The 23,865-nt window shown below is 39.9% G+C and overlaps 2 protein-coding genes across 7 annotated transcripts in view; one reads left to right on the plus strand and one right to left on the minus strand.

Moving 5' to 3' along the window:
* Nucleotides 1–5,617, plus strand: part of smap1 (small ArfGAP 1) — a 115,553-nt gene extending 109,936 nt beyond the window's left edge. For all 6 annotated transcript variants that reach the window (XM_083539432.1, XM_083539433.1, XM_083539434.1 and 3 more), the window contains one exon: nt 4,421–5,617. In XM_083539432.1, the coding sequence (XP_083395558.1) occupies nt 4,421–4,549 (129 nt within the window). In that variant the 3' untranslated portion in view covers nt 4,550–5,617. The remainder of the gene's footprint in view (nt 1–4,420) is intronic.
* On the minus strand, nt 5,388–19,129 carry b3gat2 (beta-1,3-glucuronyltransferase 2 (glucuronosyltransferase S)). Its single transcript, XM_083539456.1, has 4 exons — nt 17,918–19,129; nt 13,688–13,832; nt 9,675–9,823; nt 5,388–6,544 (listed from the first exon to the last, which is right to left on the minus strand). Exons 1-4 carry the CDS (start codon nt 18,464–18,466, stop codon nt 6,458–6,460), a joined length of 930 nt encoding a protein of 309 aa, XP_083395582.1. The 5' UTR covers nt 18,467–19,129; the 3' UTR covers nt 5,388–6,457.
* Between the last annotated feature and the right edge of the window lie 4,736 nt (nt 19,130–23,865).

Here is a 23,865-nt window from a genome sequence, read left to right on the forward strand (position 1 = left end):
GGAAGACCCAGCCTCGACCCAACTTCAATGCTCTAACTGAGGGAAGAAGGTTGTTCCCCAAAATCTCGCAATACATGGCCCCGGTCATCCTCTCCTTAATACAGTGCAGTCGCCCTGTCCCATGTGCAGAAAAACACCCTCAAAGCATGATGCTACCACCCCCATGCTTCACAGTAGGGATGGTGTTTTTGGGATGGTACTCATCATTCTTCTTCCTCCAAACACGTTTAGTGGAATTATGACCCAAAAGTTCTATTTTGGTCTCATCTGACCACATGACTTTCTTCCATGACTCCTCTGGATCATCCAAATGGTCATTGGCAAACTTAAGACGTGCCTGGACATGTGCTGGTTTAAGCAGGGGAACCTTACGTGCCATGCATGATTTCAAACCATGACGTCTTGGTGTATTACCAACAGTAACCTTGGAAACGGTGGTCCTAGCTCTTTTCAGGTCATTGACCAGCTCCTCTAGTGTAGTTCTGGGCTGATTTCTCTCCTTCCTTAGGATCATTGAGACCCCACAAGGTGAGATCTTGCATGGAGCCCCAGTCCGAGGGAGATTGCCAGTCATGTTTAGCTTCTTCCATTTTCTAATGATTGCTTCAACAGTGGACCTTTTTTCACCAAGCTGCTTGGCAATTTCCCCGTAGCCCTTTCCAGCCTTGTGGAGGTGTACAATTTTGTCTCTAGTGTCTTTGGACAGCTCTTTGGTCTTGGCCATGTTAGTAGTTGGATTCTTACTGATTGTATAGGGTGGACAGGTGTCTTTATGCAGCTAACGACCTCAAACAGGTGCATCTAATTTAGGATAATAAATGTAGTGGAGGTGGACATTTTAAAGGCAGACTAACAGGTCTTTGAGGGTCAGAATTCTAGCTAATAGACGGGTGTTCAAATACTTATTTGCAGCTGTATCATACAAATAAATAGTTTAAAAATCATATATTGTGATTTCTGGGATTTTTTTTTTTATTATGTCTCTCACAGTGGAAATGCACCTACGATGACAATTTCAGACCCCTCCATGATTTCTAAGTGGGAGAACTTGCAAAATAGCAGGGTGTTCAAATACTTATTTTCCTCACTGTATATATATATATGTATGTATGTATGTGTATATATATATATATATGTACGTATGTATGTATGTATGTATGTATGTATGTATATATATATATATATATATATATATATATATATATATATATATATATATATATATATATGTACGTATGTATGTATGTATGTATGTATGTATGTATATATATATATATATATATATATATATATATATATATATATATATATATATATATATATGTATATATATATATTTATATATATATGTATGTATGTGTATATATGTATGTATATATATATATATATATACATACATACATACATACATACGTACATACGTACATATATATATATATATATATGTATATATGTGTGTATATATGTGTGTGTGTGTGTGTGTGTGTATATATATATATGTGTATATATATATATATATATATATATATATATATATATATATATATATATATAATAAAGAAAGAGCAAAAAAGTAAGAGCCTCCCATTGGATAATTATCCTATTGTATGATAACTGCTGCAGCGAGTAGCTTTTCATTTCCTAAACAACCATGTCAGTAAACACATCTTGTGGTTGTGGAAAATATGTTAATCTGTTTCAGAAGAATCAAATTATTGACATGCTAAGTAATTGCTGAAATTACTGAAATTTGGTTAAGAACTGTCCAACGCGTTATTTAAAACTGGAAGTATAGTGGAGAACATCATGAAGAAATGTCAGAAAAAAATCTTGGACAGTAGAAGTGGTCCAGGGAGCATGAGACATTATTTTCACACATGGATTGGCCACCACAGAGTCCGCAGCGGTCCGATACTCCCATCATATATACAAGATCTTGGTGGAAAATCACTGCAACTCTGGGAGGGGAATTAATGTTGTGACATTGCAGAAGCTTATCAAAGTAAAGCCACAGCGAATGCGTATATGGATATATTTTAGAGTAGTCAATGTACAGCTTGTACAGCAGTACAGATTTTCTGTCCTCTAAAAATAACTCGACATTTAGCCATTATTGTTTAAATAACTGGCAACAAACATGAATACACTCTAAGTGAACATGTCAAACTGTGTCCAAAGTGTCTATATTTTTTGTGAGCCTCACTGATATCTAGCACTTCCTTAATCCTCCTGTGTATGGAATTCACCAGAGATGCACAGGTTGTTGCTGGGATCCTCTTTCATTTCTCCATAATGACATAACGGAGGTGCTGGATTTTCGACACATGATGCCTCTTCACCCTCCGCCCCACAGGTGCTCAATAAGGTTCAGGTCTGGAGATACTTGGCCACTTCATCACCATCTGCTTCTTGACAGGCTGTTGTCATCTTCGCGGTGTGTTTGGTGTGTAATGTTGGTAAACTGCCGTTCGGCCCATTTTCCAAAGAGGGGGCGTCATGTTCTGCTTCAAAATGTCACAATACATGTTGGAATCCATGTTTCCCTTAATGAACCGCAGATCCCCAGTACCAGCAGCACTCATGCAGCTCCAGACCATGATGATAAGACCACCATGCTTGACTGTAGGCAAGACATCATTTTCTTGGTTCTCCTCACCAGGGCATCATCACACATGCTGGACACCATCTGAGCCATACAAGTTTATCTAAGTCTCATCAGACCACAGGACATGGTTCCAGTAATTTATGCTCTTGGACAGGGTATCTTCAGCAAACTGTTTGCGGACTTGTAAGCCAGCTTCAGAAGATGCTTACTTTTGGTACAATGAACTAACAATCCGTCTTGTTGCAGTGCGCAGTGTATAGTCAGAGCACTGACAAGCAGATCATCCGCTTCTGCAACCTCTAAAGCAGTGCTGGCAGAACTCATGCAATTCTTTTTTGAAGCAGCTTCTGCACCTGATGCACAGCACAAGGACTCAACTTCTTTGATGGACCCTTGAGAGAAAACCTCTGTATGACCCTGGCCACTGTGCTGTAACTCAGTTTTAGGGTGTTGCAGATTAATAGCCCAAGCCATCATTGTGGAGAGCAACAAATCTAATTCTCAAATCCTCAGAGAGTCTTTTCCATGACCGAGTTGAACATCCAGTGGTCAGTATAAGAGAAAATTTCAACTGCATTAATACAAGATACACAAATTTGTATGGTTCAGTCAAGCAGACAAAACATGAACATGATAAATATTATATGTGACTTTGGATGGTTACATGATGTACAGCTGTGTTCACGTAGGGTGTACTCACTTGGTTGCCAGCTATTTTGACCACAATAGTTGTATGTTGAGTTATTTTTAGAACACAGTCAATCTGTACTGCTGTACAAGCTGCACATTGACTACTCTTAAATATATCCAAGTTTTATTTCTATAGTTTTGTCCCTTGAGAAAGCTCTACTAAGATACTGTAGAAGATACTGTACTTACTTTTGTGAGATACACGATATATACATACATACACCAACCAGGCATAACAATATGATCAGTGAAGTGAATAACACTGATTTTCTGTTAGTGGGTGGATATATTAGGCAGCAAGTGAACATTTTCTCTTCAAAGTTGGTGTGTTAGAAGCAGGAAAAATGGGCAAGCATAAGGATTTAAGTGAGTCGTCTAGCAATCCGAATTTGGGCCAAATTGTGATTGCTAGACGACTCGGGCAGAGCCAAACTGCAGCTCTTTGGGCTGTTCCCATTCTGCAGTGACCAGAATCTATCAAAAATGTTCCAAGCTAGGAACAGTGGTGAACTGGCGACAGGGTCTCATGGGTCTCATTACAATCGATAATCATCGCAGTGACCATGACAGCCCTATGTGGCATGTATCATTACCATTCCACAAAGTTAATTAAGTATTATAAATCCAGTGCACCTTACATAAGTGCAACCCTACTTAGAGTCCCCTTACTGCAGTGTCTCTTTGCATCTATGGCCACCTTGGAATTAAAAGCCATTAGATAGATAATATAAAAAAAGACATTGCTACAGTACTGAGATTGTTGGTTGCACTGTATCTGGGGTAACAGGTCTCAGATGAAAGCAGTCTTTTTCTGCCTTGTGTAAACAGTTATATTCGAGATACACAATGCTCATGAGAATCTAAAGGTCAAGAAAGGTAAGACACAAATAGATATTTTGCTTTTTTTTTTGGACAGTGAGGTGATTTTATCAGTCAGAGATGAAGGTTAATAATAGATATACATATATGTAAGAGGGAAATCAGCTAGAGGTGAAGCACAGCTGGAAAATAAAATCATAGATAAATTTCTAGACGTGAATGCTGGATGTGAAGGCTGTTAACACAGTAATACTTTGCCTCTAGATTTTTATATATGTTCTTATTTTTTTATTTTTTCTCCATTAGGTGAATCAGCAGATGTCTGGCCTGAACCTGAATGGTGCCCCCATGGCCTTCGGGCAGCCTGGGACCGCTATGGGAGGCTGGGTGGGTCCTCCTTCTGGTCAGACCCTCAGTACCCAGCTCTGGAAGTGAATGAGCGAGGGAGGGTGGAGGACAATAAAGGGTGCAGCATCCCTCCGACCCTCAATCACCCCTCCTTTGACAAACCACCAGAGCACACCGAGTTTTATCCACGTACTGCTCTTTCCTCCCCTCCCCCTTCTTTTCAACCATAACTCTTTAACTGGAGCTTGTCAGTTCAGCCTTGCCCCTGTGAGTCAACTGAGTGATCAAGAGTGTGGAGAGTCGGAGAGACTGGCAGCTTTGTCCGTCTTATTTGCAGTTTCTTCTTCTTCTTCTTCTTCTTCTTCTTCTTCTTCTTCTTCTTCTTCTATATATTTTTTGGGTTGAAAAAAAAAATTACATATCAGCAAAGAAAGCTGCTGGACCAATATACAAGCGTCTAATATATCATTACCAAATCGATAGTGAATAATTGTATTTAAATGGCAGAGATATGGCTATCATGTTTGTGAACACCCCCTTCCCCCCCTTCCTTTTTCCCCACCAATAGGGAAACTGTATATGCCCCATATCCTGAAGCCCTGTAGCAGCTATCGTATGATCCATTGTACTGTATGTAAGCATAATATAGAAAAGAATTAAATCCCCCAGTCCTTCCTCACCTCACCTTCCCTGTACAAGCCCATCAGCTTCATCATCCTCGTCTATCTTTTACTGTGATGTTTTAATGTGTGCATTACAGAGAAGCACAGTTAGCAACAGACAAATAAACCTGGACGACTCAACAGCAGTGTAAAGGCCAACGGGAGAAAGAGGATGGAATCGTTAATTGAGCTACAGGGAACAAAAAACGAGAGCAGGCGGTACCCACAGAGAAGGGATTTGTGTGCAGATAGGAAAGTTTAGATTATTTTTTTTTTTTAAGAATCGAACAAACGTGCACATGGAAACATGCGGCCCCGTGACAGTGGCAGAGTGAAAGTGCACTCAGACAGGGTCCTTCTGCTGTGCAATAATGTGAGCATCCACACCTCGTCATCCAGGTTTATTTCTATAATGTGTTTACATTTTTATGGTGCCTAGTACAGAGGGGAAAAAATGTTATTTCCGTGCATTAAACAGTGAGTAGCCATGAAATATTGTGTGATCCTTTTTTTCTTAATGCCTCATTTATTGTAAGGTTCTCTCTTTTTTTTTTTTTTTTTTTTTTTTTTTTTTTTCTTTTCCTTCTTTACTTTGCTTTTAAAAGAGGGTCATTTGGAATAAAGACAGTTATAATTCAAAGGTTTGTTCCTGTAGTGCTGGGTTCAGGCTGTTCATATTGCCCTGCATCTTTCTGTCCATTTTCTTAGCCTCGTAGCAACACGTTCATGACAATAAAATCATTTTACAGAAATCCAATAACTGCTTAAATACAACAGACCTGTATCATTACAGTTAAATATGTCCACTGAATGTACATTTTAGCCATATAGACATATTAAGCCATTTCCCCCCCCCTACAGCTAGCTCTTTTTCGATGTTTTTGTTTTTGAACTTGTCCCAAATATATAATAAGTTCTCCAGGTTCTAAGAAATAATGAAACATCATTGTGACTTCATCAGGTGCTTGCACTCCAGATTTTGAGGTAAAAGTTCCTCTTAGCAGCCGAACTCAGCTGAAGTCAGCTGTACCGAATATTACAGGTTTTAAAGACGAGTTCTTTTCTAGGAACTCTGTATGCTTCCTCGGGGTGATGAGGAGATATTCTTATTAACAAAATGATGGCCAGCCAATTTATGCAGCCAGAAATAAGTCCACAGAATTGGATGGTCCAGAGTGTTGAGTTCGATGACACAGACATCAGACTTCCCACTGAGCTTCCAGCATGAATCAGCACGCTATCAGTCCAGCAGTTGACACTAATTGGGAAAGTACCAGGGATAGTGGCTACTTGGTGTAATATGCTGTGAGACCTCCCACGCCAGTCCTGTCCACTAGACCTCGATCAGAACAGAGTCCTGGTGTCGTTTGGGCTCATTGCCTAGGTTGACCTTCTCTGTGCGGGTGTGCCAGACCAGGACCTGAAACAAAACCAAAAAACTTTATATTCTCAGGATGGAGATATTAACATAGCTATTTTTCTCAGTAACTGTAAGGCACCTTGGAGAAAAATGCAGTAATATATAGGAGAAAAATAAGGTCAGAGTCAGGGACCATCTACAGCAGTAACCCCTCAGTGGTGCTGCTTGGCGATGTCTGTGCTCAAGGTTGATGCTGTCGAGTGTGTAGGCTCCCTGGCCTTTTGTAGCGGCTTCTCTTAATTATAAGTGAGAGTAGAGCATAAGCAGCTGTGTGTGCTGTTAACGCAACCTCGCCCAGGTGTGACACGTCACTTCCAAAGCGCATGGTACTGTTAATTGGCTTGTTTTGCATATCTAACAAGACTTCTTCAGCAGCCGGCGATGATACCTTGAGGTTCATTTGGGGCTCGTATCAACAGGAGATGATCTACACTTAAACGCTGAGTATTTCAGTTAATCGACGCCTCGTTTCCTCTAGTGCAGATAGAAACTGAGATAAGTAAAACTGTTGCAAAGTTGAGTTCTCTGTACTGTTCCTTGTATTTCTAGTTCTGAAACAGTCTGCCTGTGTATAAGCAATGAACAATATACAATTTTAACATTTATAATTAAGCATTTAGGCTTAGAGACACTGTTTCCACACTTTTGTATTTGGCAACGGAAAGTCATTGTGCTATGTTCAAATTTGACATTTACATAGAATCCTTCTGAAATCCTTCTCAGACACCAACATATGTTAATCTGAATATATTGTAAGCCATGACAAACACTAGCCTTCAGATTTTGTGACAGAAAAATTTTTATTTTTGTATTTATTTGAGTTTCCAGTTAAAACCAATTAGTCTTCTGTCTCAATCACTACTTTGTTTCAGTGAACCTGTAGCTGGATGTAAATAGCAAAACTGTTCATTATATGTACCTTTGTAGCTGTCAATTTTTATTTACATGTAAATAAATGTAAACTCTTCCTGGAGCTGGAGTTGCTGAGACTGATTAGGCTTTAGACAGAAATATTTCTTTAAGCCTGAGTGCATTCCAGAGAGGAGGAATCATCTGATTGATTGTGTTGTGTGCTAAGCTGGCAGGTTCTAGACATCAAGATTGAGATGCATATTGACATTAATAAGCAGGAGAGCCTCAGAATCGGGACTGAGAATGGCTCCTCTCACTGCGTAAGATTGTTCACTCTCGAGCTCCCTGCCCTCCTTCAACCTCCATCTTTCCATATCTGTCATGCTGTCCTTCATTCCATTTCACTGTCAATCTCAGCCTCTGCCTTCTTCGTTCTCTTTTTCTGCTCTCCATCCCCCATCTAGCATCTCCTGATTGCTCAGTTGAGTCTTTGAACCAGGCCAATCAGTCCAACATCACGACCCTTCCTGTTGAGATGCATGCTGGGAGCTGCCCAAATCCCCTATCTGTGGTAGAGCTTGTTCTCTGATGTCTCTAGAGATGATTTTAAAACACTCATAGAAGTCTGACCTTTTTTAAAGATGTGTGTAAAGCTGTGCTTGGATGCACAGACTCGCACACTGCTATGACAATGAGTGTGCAGAACCATGAATGTCAAGTCAAACATCTTGCTTTTATTTTTGCCTTGAAGAGGGCTTAATTGAATGTCATCTATTAAAATAAGTATGTATGACTGCATATTCATTTAAAGCCATTTAGTTTTATTCAGTCACATTCTTTAATTGTGTTTTGCTAAACCCAGTGTTCACTTCATGAAGTTCTACACTATAAGGTAGAGTTACGCTTAAGTCTAGTTATGCTAGGTTGAAAATGAAACCTTCATGCTTTCTGACTGATAATGATAGCGGTGTAAGACACTGCTGCACGACGTGAGTCTTCTACTGGCTGATGCTGGTGATTAGTGGTAATGTCAGCTCTGCTAATAGTCACTATTAATAATCCCAGCACTGCTGCCATTAGGATAATTGGGTGATAATGATGATGGCACTAGCTGTGACATGCAGGTCCTGGAAAGAGAAGCTACTCTGACACAAGGTGCAGTAAGACACCTATGCCCAAACTAAAGGAGATGTTACCAGCTCAGGCATCGGTTCCATATATTGATAATGCAATACTCCAAGGTCCCATATTCCAAGACAGTTATTGTAATTATACACAAATAATACATGTAAAGGTCAAATCACAGAAATCCTGAAAGAATTGCTGATGGTAAAAGGCCTAGCATTATGCACATTGAAAGCAAAAAATCATGACCCACCACTCACTACTTATTACACAGGAACTTATCCAGTTATTGTCAAAGGTAAACTACATGACTAAAGGTATGTGAAGACTTTACCACCACCTATATATCTGTTTGTTGTTCTCATTACAAAACAATGGGAATTAATGGAGTCTTCACTATAACAGGCTCCACTCTTCTGGAAAGACTCTGTGGTAAGTTTTAGAACCCAGCTTTGGAGATTTGTGCCCAATCAGCCAGGAGAATTACTGGGGCCCACATTCTGCATTTTAACTCTTCTCACACATGTGCTTGTCAATTCTCTATATATCATGTAGACATTGGAATGTAATGTCATTTCTCCAGGTTCATAATGTGACACAAAACAAACACACAAGACTATATAAAGTGCAAATACACAACAGTTTGAGATGATTGCAAGAGACAGAATACACAATACACTGGTGTAACATATTAAATAGTATAGCCGCAATAAATATAATGTTGCATAGTGACTGCAGGAGTTTTGTAACATGCCGTGGTATTGAGTCATACTGGGTTAGTTTTTTTGACTACTCATAGTTGAATGTTGGGAAACTGTTGCGAAGTCTACTAGTTGTGACATGGATGCACCTGTACCTTCTACCTGACGCCTGTCAGTTGAATGTGCAGTTCTTGTACCACATGGTGAGACACCTCATGAGGACACGCACTATTGTTCGTCTGTAGAAGGTGGTCAGGATGGGAGAGGGGAGTTTGGTGCACTGTCATGACAGAACTTATTTAAGCCCATTAGTTTAAATGATTTAAAACATTTGAATGCTACATCATACAAAAATATTCTAGAACAGTGTGCCCTTCCAAATTTGTGGCAACTGATGAAGAAATGTCTACATATGTTTGACCATGTTTTGTTGTATATTGTTAGGTACTGACCTGGGTGCAGTTGTGAGCCTTCGGCTCCAGTTCCTCCAGTTTGGTTATTTGTTTGAGGAAGTCAGACTCTTGCATGCCTGGCTTGGCACCTCTCCTCTTGAATAGAGCTCGTGGGTTAGCGAGGATCACCTGAAGGTTCACAGCAAAGCCTAAGCCAGTGAGAAGAGGAGAGAAGTTAATGTAGTGGCATGTAGGAGAATATTGAGCTGTTTCTTGGCTACATTTACTGCAGCAAAACTTTCTTTTGCCTAGTTTCATGTGGGTCTTATGGCAGCTTTAGCCAAATTTGTACACACATCTATTCATCACTTTGCAAGCTTGCAATCTGATCTTTTATTTAAACTTACATACACTGACTTCCAACAGAGAAAATTAACGTTGATACAGTGTGTGTTTCAGAGCAGAATATTTTCACTTGATCAAAAGAAGCAGAAACAAACATTTAGTGGTGTGTAATGTAAGCACTGCTTTTTCTAATAACAGTGTATTAGCATCATCCTGTGAAAGCAGGCAGTTTTTGACCACGATTAGAAACTAGAAGCACTACACTCTGCTTAGTGAAAGCCTTTCTTACTGTCTACACTTAACATTTAAATTGCATTTTGCCATCATTTTGAATTTAATTGCATGTCTCTTTCCTCTTGTGCTGATGTTTAAAAAATGACATGTCCTTCAGTGATCATTATAATGGTGACATATTTTGCACATTTCTATTGTTATACTCAAAATAAAATCTGTCTCACTCCTGCCATCAGCTTAGCCAATGCAGGCAATTGATTTTTCACTCCTATCGAAAGTCCCCCTGAAGTCTCCACAGAAAATGCTTTTTTAATACTGTCTTCAGCCAAGAAAGGGGCTCACATCTTATTTAGCACTTCAGTGTCTGCTACACAAAATCTAAACAGGAACAGGAGCTGACTGCTGTATGGTGGAAGCAGCATTGGGGAAAAGTAAACTCAGGGTAGGGTAGTAAGGTGAGCACCAAGGCAATACATAGAGCTTATATTACTAACTTAAAATGATCAGAAATGCAAAGACTGTGACTGTGATGCATTGTAGCAGCCAGTTTTTTTTTTCTTTTTTTTTTTTTGGGAGTTTACAATCAGGGAGTTTACTCCATTCTTTAAGCATTCATTTAGCAGATTATTTACCCAAAGTTGCCTTTTTATTATTTTTTTATTCATGTATTACTGTATAGTCCTTCAAGACGCTTACTTAACCAAACATCTGGGACTCTGCGTTATGAAGGACAATTTAAGTATCATCTGCTTATTGTTAGAAGAATTTTAGTGAATAATTAATGAATCCATTTCTTCTTTGACAGTCTTGCACTTTCATTTTCATCCAGATCCTAAATACAAACTCACACACTTCTATACACGGTCATCTATAATTTGTTTGCTCTACTGATTGTCCTTATCCTTTCATCATATCATTTGCCTTCTTTACATTTCTTTGAAGTAATTTTAATACTCCATAATAATTTATATCAGTCTCTATTAGGAGATGTCACAATCCAGTTTAAGGGTTGTGGGGTGGGGGTTTGCACAGAATCAGTCTCACTGTTTAAAAAAAAATCCAGTGGGAAATAAAGCTCAGTTGTACTTTTTTATTCCAGGTACAGGCTGATTTTTCTAGGACGCCTGTGCTTTAGATAAAGCCACCTGGGTTTCTGCCACCCCCACAGCGACAGTCATTTCACTGCAGCAGAGAGGCTGAGATTCAGCCGAGCTACACAACGGTGTCCCTACTCTATAAGTAGAGCTTCAAGGTATGTTCTATCATGAGCCTTGCAATGCTTTATTAATAGATGATGGTTGGTCAATTTACCTTTAGCCTTTGCCTTTTTAACTGCATTCCATTTTGATATCACTCTTTTACAAGTGCATCATTATATCACAGACACTTTGATAAAAGGAAAGGGTTTATTATATTTTATTAATTCCTCTGCTTTGTTTTGCTCTCTATGCACTCAGCAATGGTCAAGTGCTCTCCAGATTAGGAGTTATACACACAGGCACTGTGCACCCTATGCTTCGCTGCAGCTATGAGCAATCAAAAAAATCACATTGTGCTAATGCAGCCCACTCATTGCCTTAGACACAGACAGGTTGGGGTGAGTCACATGGGCAAAACCTTGTGTAGCTGCAATGCAGACTTTCTCTTTTTTTTACTTACATAAGTTAAGCTACATGGCAGGGTTAGATTAGAAAGGCATCTGTGTTAAGACAAACACTCAAGCCGCTCTTCAGGTGAGAGCTAAACTTGAACGCAGCGAAAGGTGAGACGGGACCTTTTTACCCCGCTATTGTGTTTGTTCTATGCAGAAATACTAAATTCAACTCATTGTTCTCTGCTTTTGTTCGGAGGCAAACTTAATGAATCAGACGCCTAAATCTTAAATGGTTTTAAGAATTTTTATACCAATGCTGATGTTACAGGTGGCTGATCCCGAGATAAGAACGTGAGCAGGATGGGGAAGGGAAGAGGAAAACGATCAAAATACTGATGGGAAGCAGTCTGGGTGCAGGGAGAATGGAGAGCATGATGCAGTCTCCTGTTATCAGGCATTAATTAGCATCCAGAGGTGCTGCAGGAGCCTGGGGAGCTTGCGTGCTGTATCCCGCTTTGCTTTGCATTGCTGCTCTTACTGTATATCTGGAGCTGTGCCATTCTCTTTATCCTCCTCAGTTTGCAGTATGTGAACTCTGGCACTCTGCATGTTTCAGACGTGTCAGCACCTTCCTACCACACCGACGCTAATACACTCCCGTAGAGTACACTGCTGCTATTCCGAAAGAAACGCAGTAAATCAGCAGAATGCAGTGGCTTGTAGCAGAAACAGGGTGGTTCACACTTTTATGTGCTTGCGTTATTGCCGCTGTCATAGGTTAATTTGTTTTTGGAGGGAAAGTCATTAAGGGCATTAATTAAGCGCACCCCCTTAGTTCTCGGAGAGTCAGCATCCTGTCAGCTATGATTGATCTACATCTCATAGCCGTTATTTTCCAAATGCATCTGGAACATAATCTATCTTCTGAGGTATGATAAATAGTTATTTGGATTGTTCTGCACAATAGCTGACAAGCTGCACAGAGAATCATAAAATGTAATGGTGTTCTGAGCAAAGATTAAATTCCTGCCAAGAAAAAAAAACAACAAAAAAAACACACGTATGTAAAGAACTTGTTAAACTAGAAAAAGTTGTGATCATCATCGTATTTAGCACAAGCACCGCTGCTGAACAGTAATACAGCATGAAGAACACAAAACACTCTCAAAGGCTTTTTGCAGGAAAGCCTAAAATCGGTTACTTATTTACAACATTCTTTAATCTCATTACTCTGTGCATCATGATTTAATCCTTTTGGGAAGTCGGCAGGAGAAAGCAGATTAGTGAAAGTGTAGTAAAGTGCAAGTGCTGCTGTTTTGCATTTTATAGGGAAACAGGATCTTAGTACTGAACACACGAGCAAGTGTTACTGTGTCATAATACATTAGAGCCAATCGTCTTCCAGGGTACAAAGACATGCCATACAGTACTGGTTTATCAGAACAGTATGAGGGGAAAGTTTATTGTTGAGTAGATGGCTTTTTCTTATTTATATTTCTTCTTAATGATTTCATATGCTACTATGATAGTCTTAAATCCAAGTTATTTGAGTATTATACATATCATGCTCTCTTAGTAATGCTTTGCTGTCAAGTTTAATTGACCATATATCTCTACAGATGTCTTAACTGAAGGTTGTTAGGGGAATCTTCTGAACAGTGGCCTTGTTACAGTGCAAATGACCAGCAGACCCAGAAGACCCTAATAATGAATCCTTACATGTCTTCTTACTTCTTGCAGTCTCACTGTGAGGAACACATATTTTCCTTTTATTAGAAGCTATGCTGTGTCTTAAAGTTGTTATTCCATTCAAATGCGTGTTAATTCTTTGCATGTATTTAAGATTGTATTTGAGTATAAATGTTTTTTAGGATTTTTTGTAACCATGGATAAGTCTTACCTGCCATGTCGATGGCAAAAGGTCGGTCAGCCTTCCAGCCTGTGTACCACCCCACCACTTTTCCCTTTTCTACAACAGGGCGTTCGTACCTGCGACCCCCTACGAGTCCTACCGGCCATACGGATACTCCTTTAGTCGACCGCATCTGAGAGGGGGGAAAAAACAAAACTATCAAATGTGCTTTAGAGTCAATGTGTGTACTAAAATATGACACAATTTATGTTTAATAAAAAGCTTCAGCAAGCACACTTTTCACCTGTCTTTTCTTTAGGGACTGCAAAATTCATTTCTTACTTATAAAATGTTTGGATACAGTTTGTGTTGATCTACTGGTGCTTGTTGTGAGGCCATCTATTTTTATTGAATTTCAGTAGATGAGAAAGGATTTCTGTGGGATTGTATTACAGTGCGTCGGCTCATTTTCAGTCTGAGGAACCTCATCCATCTGCAGCCACGGAGCGGCTGGAAAAGCAATAAGATCATTCGCACCTGATGCAGCACACTGTTTATATTGCAGATATTAGTTTGGATGGTAGCATTCTGCTAGTGCAAATTAAAACATCCTAAAGCTAAATTATCTTTTTGTTCTTTTGACTGGAACAGAAAAGGAACTATAAAGGGTGGACAGAATTCAATGTGTGAATAAGGCATTTTTTTCTTCCCCATTTAAAAAAAAAAATGTGAGTAGGCTTTAATATTTAATGGCCATGCTATTCGTGTAAGCATGATACATGGCATTGTGAAGTGTCAGACGACGATGCCTATGGGCTGGAGGAAGCTTTGAAGCTCATGCTTAAAGTGTTGGTGTATCTGTGCAGCTCGGCTCTAATGCCGTCCCTTCCGAACCACCCCCTTCCCATCTGCTCCTAGGGAATTTACAAAGGCTTCTCCTTCGTAATGGAACTCTATAAATGGGAGTCTAAATCAAAGCCAGAGAGCCGGAGAAGTCTCCAGTGTAGTGAGGACATCAACGCCTGCAGCTGCACAATCATCTCTCTGAGTTATCAACTACAGCAGCAATGACATGCATCAAATGCAGCTGGATTCATTACTGTCAGAGAGCAGGGACATTCTGGTTATGCAAGCAGTGGCACATAGAGCCTCTTCTGAGGTCAGACCAATGAGCATATATACAACCCTTCAAGAGCAAGAACATAAGATATAGAATGCTCAAATGTTTTCAACAATAATAATAAAACATCATCTTACGAGCATACAGGATGCAATGCAATTAGTATTTATGAAGAAAGTGATTTTCTTAATGTATCTTTACTGCTTTTTTATGGCTAGACCTATGAGGAGTTCAGCCAAGTCGACACCCTGGGATGCTTGTCTCTTCCAAGGCCAATTTAGAATAGCTAGTTCACCTAATCTGTAAAAGGTAAGAGGAAACCAAAAAGCCAAGAAGAAGACAGTACCTTGGAACCAACACAACCCATTATAGCACCAAATATGAAGCTGAAATTCAGAATGATTCCCATCACCACATGAAAGAAACGACCCAAATATGTATTATAGTGTGCCAGTGCTATATGAGATATCATAATGAAGGAGCTGCCTCTAGTTATGAATTTGACTGATTTGAGCAGTAATAATAATGCACTTAGGCTGCTGTGTTCTAAATCAAGCCGGATGTGTTTTATGTCCTCATGTTGAGCAGGGCTGTATTCATCAGCATCATAGCGTTATGTTTTGCCCTTTATGGTCTTTTTCATGTGCTCAAGTCCATGTCCAGCTGTGTTGACAAAATGAATTAAAAGAGATGAGACTGTGGAGAAAAGAGAAACTCAAAGCCACTGCTGATGGCATGAAGAGAGTATTTTACTCTCACAAGCCCTGTGGCATTAAAACAGATAATCTAGAAGGCAATGCACTGAGATGCGAAGAGAACATTGAATGAAGAGAATGAAGACTAATGGAAAAAAAAAGAGGAATGTACAGTTGATATTAAGATATTAAAACAAGAGATATGACATATTAGTTATGAGATAAAGATTTCGAGTTAAGACCGGGGTGGGGTTATAAAATGCATAGGTGGGAAGATGGAAATAAGTCGAACTGTGATCTCAGTGAAGGGCAGAGGAAAGAATGAACATGTGCAAGAAATCTTGAAAAGATGAAGCAATATAAGAGAAATCCCTCTTTCAGCTGTTTATGTATTCCAAGAACCCTCACATTTTCCACTTTTGTGCTCTGTAGAAATACAGGACAGACAGCGAAAGTATGGAGATTTTTCAATGTTAGATACTGTATATTAAATATATTGAATAGAGAAATATGCTCCAACCCTTCACTAATCAACCCTTTATTCGGTTTATTAAAATGTTTTGCAACATGGCAAAAGAATTTCAACTGAGGGTTTTGCAGCAGCTTCTATTATTCTGGAACTGTATCTGCCTACCAGTGTAGTCATACTTAACCCTACTAACAAAGATTTCAAAATCTTCTAATTGCTATTGACTAAATAGTGATTTGTTTAAAAAAAATTATAGCCACATCAGTTACCTATTTATTTTCCTTAGCTAGAGTGGAGGAGCACTTTGGTGGTCATTCATACTAAAATGGATTTTAGTTGTATGTTTCCTCAAACAAGGCTAGGTCAGGGATGTTGTGTCTTCATTACTGAATGTACCTGACCTGAATTGAAGCTTTAATGAATGAATTGTTTGGCTGGGAATAAAATTAAACCTGTGATTGAGGACTTTGGACATGCAAACTTTATTTAATAAAGAGACCTTCTAATGCAGCTTCAAACTGGCCCTTTTGTATACATGATTTTTTTTAAACTTGCACACATACAGTAATGTATATTGCATTTGCAGAGATAATCTCACAAAGCATTAAAATCAAACAGCAGTGTTTGTGTAGCTCTTAAATCCCTGATATATCTCTGTGTCCTACAGTTCTAATCTAACAAAACTTTCAGGTTCTGAATCCCACAGCTTGCTCATTATCAGGCTGCTCACTTACACTCCTGAAGCTGGCAGTGCAATTAAGCTGATGTAATTTCCAGGATCATACAATTGCCCAATTTCCCTCGGGGTATCAAATATGCATCTTACAAGTGGAAATCTCTGTAGTCTGCTAAACCATAGGCTGATTAATTTGAAATGATAACAGTCACCTAATAAAATAACTGCACTTTGTGAGACCGGCTCTTTTTATAACCTCTCAACTTTAGAGTGAAGGTTTTCTTCGTTTAGATTGAATGTCTAATATTTTGCCGAAATGATGAATACTAGGAGGACCACATGGAAGCTTTATAAATATGCTCACCTCAAGTATTTGAATGTGGTGTAAATTGGTTGGAATCATTCATTTATTCACTTCTTTCAAATGCACTAGCTACATAACACACCCGACCTTCTTCTTATAACCCTATCCACCCTGATTGTTTTGTAATGTTTATGGCAGAGACCCTCTTATCCTGCTGATGCAACTCTTCCTGCTGGTTTATAGTACATCAGATTTCTACATAAATTGGTAAATAATGCCACAGCCTCTAGGTTGCTTGGACTATTTTTTTTGTGCTATAACTAAAGCGATTCCGAAGCTTTCGGTATCTAATCTACTTCTGTACACTCGGATGAAAAATGACCATATTGAGCTTGCCAGCAAAATCATCATCTTGCCAGCAAAATCATCATCTTCATAATGTAGACTTGTTTAATGGATTGATCTTTTTAATTAGATTTGATAAGCAGTTTGTGCAACCTAGATAATTCTCTTGGAAACAGTTTAGACAGTAAGAACTGAGAGGGAAATAGACTATAACATGATATATTTCGATTTTCTTTTTTTTCTTTTTTTATACATAAAATGATGCTTTTTAATTTGTGAGAATACATGGCATGTTTAACTGTACCACTTATCCTTATTACATTTTACCAGAAGATATTTGGGTACAGTTGTGTATATAAAGAATGACACAGACACACAATGGGTTACTGAAAATGTAAAAACCTGAAAATTGTGCACTATAGAGTTCGAATTGCAAATATTATACTGCAAAAAACTGTATTTAAATCACAGTTCAATACTAGCAGGATGTAAGCTGTTGCTGAAACACATTAAGAAAATCATTTTCAGCTTCCTAAAGCAGTTTTGACCCCTGATAGTGTTTAAGCTCATTCGGGGGGCTTCGTCAAATCATTACAGAAAAAGGCCACTCGAAAGAGATTGAAGACGCGTGTTTATATGCAAACTTAGTGTTTTTTAATGCAAGTCTACCTCTTCAAAAAGCTCCAGGCTGTACGTGTTATCATCGTCGGCAAAGAACACCACTCCGGAGTCGGTGGCGGTGCGGTGCGCGCGGAGCCACGTGAGCGCGGCGTTCCTCTGCTCGGTGGCGCGCGGCATGCCCGCCCGTTTAAAGCGGCGCGGGGTGAGCACGTGCAGTTGCGTGTACGGCACACGACCGCGCGCCAAGAAGCGCGATACGAGCTCGGTGCGACTTGCCGAGTCTTCTACTACAATCCAGTGAAAGTGCGGGACCTGGCGGAAAGTGTTGGCCAGGCGCGTGAGCTCGGCTTTTTGCACGGCGCGGCTGTACGTGGGGGTGATGGCGTAGATGAGCGGCGGCAGCGGCGGCGGCGGCGCGGTGCGGTTGAGCGCGCGCACAGGCGCGTCCCGCCGCGGCGCGCTGCTGCTCAGCCGGGACAGGTACGAGTGCGCGGTGTTGCGCACGGAGGACCTCTTCGTGTCGATGTCGATCACGATGATGACGATCAGCACCCACGGAAGCAGGATGAAAAAGCGGCTGTAGAAGATCGACTTCATCGTGGCGAAGTTAGCACGCTGCCCAAAACGCGGGATCACCAATCCATCTCAGTCCGCCGGAAAATCTTCACACATGCACTGTACAGCCTTAATAACACTGCGTTAACAAGAACTTAATGATCTCTCCATCAGGCATAATCCAGTCGCCCAAGATCTGATTAAATACATCTTCAGAGCAAAGACTGACTCTTTGTGCTTATTTACACTCCATCGGTTTTCAAACTTACGCAGCTATTACAAAGCCATCATTCATCAGTTTACAGTCTCCTCTATAAAAAAAAAAAAAAAAAAGAAAAAAAAAGGGGGGGGACGGGGACACAGAATTCGAGACAAAATACAAGCTATTGAAAGCGACGCGTGGGATAAGAAACAACAGGTACGGGTATTGTATTGGATCCACAGAGAGCACTCCCTGAACGCATTGCTGGCTTTGGCTCCATCTCTCCTCTGAGATGCTCCTCTGAGCTCTGAAGCTGAGCGGAGAAAGAGTGCGCAGGTCCTGATGCTCTGATGCTGCTACTGCCTCTCAAATAACAGCGCTGTCAAGTGAGGGACTGAGACCTCACTCTCTTCATTTGTGTGTGTGTGTGTGTGTGTGTGTGTGTGTGTGTGTGTGTGTGTGTGTGTGTGTGTGTGTGAGAGAGAGAGAGAGAGAGAGAGAGAGAGATAAAGGCAGAGTGTGTGTGTGTGTGAGTGTGTGTGTGTGTGTGTGTGTGTGTGTGTGTGTGTGTGTGTGTGTGAGAGAAAGAGAGAGAGAGAGAGAGAGAGAGAGAGAAAGAAATAAAGGCAGTGTGTGTGTGTGTGTGTGTGTGTGTGTGTGTGTGTGTGTGTGTGTGTGTGTGTGTGTGTGTGTGTGTGTGTAACGCATCTGACCGGAATACTAAACGATCTGGCTGAAACGCAACTGGATTAAACACTTACTAAATGCTACTCGTACTAACTGTACTGTTTGGAAAAAAAAAAGGAGCTGCATCTTTGTTCTTCTTGAGCCAGTATCCTACACGTTTTATGCAATGAGAATTAATTACAGTAGCTACTGTACAGCAAGTTCTGTGCTAAAATCATCAATGCGGCTGCACAGGATAATAACTGAATTATCAGGTGTGTGGGCACAGGGTACATCTTGGAAATAAGTCTTGCCAGCTACATCACTATAAAGATGTATTACTTTTCCATTCAATTCATGCAGATCATCAATCATCCAGCCCATGCTCTTTTGAAACAAGTGTAGGTGTTTTTACCAAACCTGTTGAGTATTAGGAACCACTGTGCATACATTTATTGTGTCTTGTTTATCATCATTCTTCCAATTTAGGTAACTGTAATGCATTTTAATGAATATATCTTCCTTTGATTAGTTCTTTTATTTAGGAAATGTTAGACTATTGGCAGCTTGTAGCAAGAAGGGGCAACAGGGTACCACGGTAGGCAGCATTGCTCCTCACATCTCTGCTGTCTCTGGTTGCATCCAAGTTTTTATGCATGTTCTCCCCATTTGCATGTAGATTTAATTTGAGTTCTCCAATTTCTTTCCAATTACTATTAACAAGCCAGTAGACTCAATAGCTAAACTATAAAGTGTGAATGTGTGTTTGCACGATGACCTGAGATGGACTGAATGTATGTTTCATGCCCAGTGCATCCAGAATAAATCCAAATGACCTGACAAGGTTAAATCATTTGTTGGATTTTAATGAATAAATGGATGGGGGTATAAAGGTAACCCTATTTATTTAAAGGATGTATAATATTTCTTGCCTGTATCATGAATTTTTGCTAGTCAATACCAATGTGCTCTTCATGCCACTGTAATTTTCCACTTTAAAAATAGATCTTCTGTATCCACATGAATGATGTGATTGGCTGTGCTGTCTGTATCTCTCTGTCTTCTTTTGGCCTGTCTTGTGGAGACTGAAAGCTCCATCTGTTGGACTTCATTATATAAAAGCAAATCGCAGTTTCTGTTTGATAGATAAACCCAGTGGCATTCATCTAATCTTCTGATGCATGACTAATGTCAACCGAAAAGAAAAGTAGTAATTAAGTTATTCATATTGTTTTAGTCAGATGATGTGGCTGAAATGGCTGCCGTTTTCACCCCAAAGCAATATGTCGTTCATGTCTGCACCGGTCTGCCTGAAGATCCCATCTCTGCGTCTTGTGACAGCTACCTGTTGTGACATCTAGTCTTGCCCTCCCTTTCCCTTGATACATAAGCCACTGTCAGCTTGGAAAATGTCAATCAAGTGGAGGGAGGGAAGGATGGATACTGCTGTCACAGGCCACTGTCTCATTGTGGAGACTCTTTTGTTCAAGATGGTGAAAATGTGACAGCTCTGTCACCTAGAATGAAACGAACGAAAAATTGAGCAGAAGAACAGAAGCCGAAGAAAGAGGCTCAGGAAAGACACAGAAAGCTTTAGATAGCATTCATTTGTGCCATGAAATGAGTGTCACATTGATTGACTGGTGTGAAATGGAAGGGAAGAAACTGATGGAATAGGGAGGATATTTTCCATGGACTCCTCTGAATCCTAATTCACCAGTAAGCGTAAAATACTATTAGCATTTTTCTTTTTTACACACTATCCCTCCATCCATGTTGAGTGCAGCAGAGGGAATGGAGTGTGATGTTTCTGAAAGATGGACAGGAGGTAAGAGATGAGAAGAGGAGGGACAGGGAGGGAGGAGTCTGCAGGAAGTGGTTTATTGATGGAGAAATATTTCCTCAATACTGCAAGTCAAGCATCCAAAGTGCGATACCAACAAATTAACGCACTGCCCCATGAAAATAGATCACAGCTCAACTAGATTAAGTGATAAATTAAATCTCAATTCAATAAGTCTGTGGCAAAGCAATTTGGATCCTCATAATGAATGGGAAATATAGACCATGCATGTCAACACCATTTGCATAGAAATGGCTTTTCATCTCTTTTTTTATTGTGTGAACTAGACTTGAGCTATAAGATTTTTTCAGTGTAACCCAATCGAATTAACCAGTTTACAGTTTACTAGATTTGGTTTCTATCTTGCAGGCTGTGCTAAGGTAATTATACAGAATCCACTTTAAACTAATTACAGCCGTTTGCACATTTGTTTTATTCTTGTTTCCTGGTCTGATTTCGTTTCAAGATAAAGCGCTAATGGCTTTTCAACTTGATGGATGTTTATTAATTAAAACGCTTCTTATAGTTTGCAACACTAACTGTTCTAAAGTAAAATGTTTTTAAGATACACAACAAATAATATCGGTCAAATAATAGCTTAGTTTTATCTTTCTAAAATATTGTAATAAAGGGCAAGATTGAACACATTTTACTTACTTCTTTATAAAAAATTTATTTGTACAATGTACAAATGTACAGAAATAAATCGGACATTATACTTCGTCAATTCTTAGATGCCACATTAGCATGAGGAAGCATTTCAACAATGTTTTTCAACAATGGATTTCCAGCACAGCTATACGATCAATTGTGTTGAAACAACCTTGAGTCTCTAGCAATATTTCTGTTATGGGATTGATTTACATAACAAAAGTAAGTGTCTTTTACAGCACACACTCTGGTAAACAGAGGAGAAAGGATGTGACATGAGAGCTGATACATATTAAAACTGCACCACTACAGCATGATAATGTTGCTGAAATCCTTGCCTACCCTAGAGAAATGTGATCCACATAAACATGTATTAGCACCAGTGATGCCAGGTTACACTCTGTGTTTGATTTGACCAATTATCTGCTGTATCCTTTAAGACACATCTAGCATAGTAATTCTATTCTGGTGCCAGTGAATCACTGCAATCCATGCGTAATGATTCATGAGTTGGGAGTCTGTGTATCTTTGGCTGTGGATGATTGCTATAAAACAGCACTTGTTCATACATCTGGCTCTGGGCCACAAAAGCTGTAAAAGACCAGTTCCATACTTAATGAATTTGTGGAGAGATTATATTAGTCTGCCATGGGCACACAAGAGACAAGACAAATGAAGAGGGAGAGAGAAAGAGAGAGAGAGATAGAGAGAATATGAATGTGCATTGTTAATGATGTCAAGTCTTTTGGTGGTAAAAGGCAACATATCGGCTCTAAGACTTTTGAATGCAAGGTTAGTTTAATTCTGGTTCTTACCAAATATTACAGCCATGGTGTTAAAACAGGTCAAGCACTGAAGCAGATTGGATTCAACAGCAGAAGTCAGATTTTATATTTCTCAGCCATAAACAGGTTTTTAAGACCATTGGCGCATTTTCATTTACCCTGAACAAATATTGACAACAAGGACCAGGAGATCATATACAGTGAGGAAAATAAGTATTTGAACACCCTGCTATTTTGCAAGTTCTCCCACTTAAAAATCATGCAGGGGTCTGAAATTGTCATCGTAGGTGCATGTCCACTGTGAGAGACATAATCTAAAAAAAATAAATCCAGAAATCACAATGTATGATTTTTTTACTTTTTATTTGTTTGATACAGCTGCAAATAAGTATTTGAACACCTGAGAAAGTCAATGTTAATATTTGTTTGTTTGCAATTACAGAGGTCAAACGTTTCCTGTAGTTTTTCACCAGGTTTGCACTCACTGCAGGAGGGATTTTGGTCCACTCCTCCACACAGATCTTCTCTAGATCAGTCAGGTTTCTGGCCTGTCGCTGAGAAACACGGAGTTTGAGCTCCCTCCAAATATTCTCTATTGAGTTTAGGTCTGGAGACTGGCTAGGCCACGCCAGAACCTTGATATGCTTCTTACAGAGCCACTCCTTGGTTATCCTGGCTGTGTGCTTCGGGTCATTGTCACGTTGGAAGACCCAGCCTCGACCCATCTTCAATGCTCTAACTGAGGGAAGGAGGTTGTTCCCCAAAATCTCGCAATACATGGCCCCGGTCATCCTCTCCTTAATACAGTGCAGTCGCCCTGTCCCATGTGCAGAAAAACACCCCCAAAGCATGATGCTACCACCCCCATGCTTCACAGTAGGGATGGTGTTCTTGGGATGGTACTCATCAGTCTTCTTCCTTCAAACACGTTTAGTGGAATTATGACCCAAAAGTTCTATTTTGGTCTCATCTGACCACATGACTTTCTCCCATGACTTCTCTGGATCATCCAAATGGTCATTGGCAAACTTAAGACGTGCCTGGACATGTGCTGGTTTTAACAGGGGAACCTTCCGTGCCATGCATGATTTCAAACCATGACGTCTTAGTGTATTACCAACAGTAACCTTGGAAACGGTGGTCCCAGCTCTTTTCAGGTCATTGACCAGCTCCTCCCGTGTAGTTCTGGGCTGATTTCTCACTTTCCTTAGGATCATTGAGACCCCACGAGGTGAGATCTTGCATGGAGCCCCAGTCCGAGGGAGATTGACAGTCATGTTTAGCTTCTTCCATT

The sequence above is a fragment of the Silurus aristotelis genome, assembly GCF_946808225.1.
Source record: "Silurus aristotelis genome assembly, chromosome: 4".
NCBI lineage: Eukaryota > Metazoa > Chordata > Actinopteri > Siluriformes > Siluridae > Silurus > Silurus aristotelis.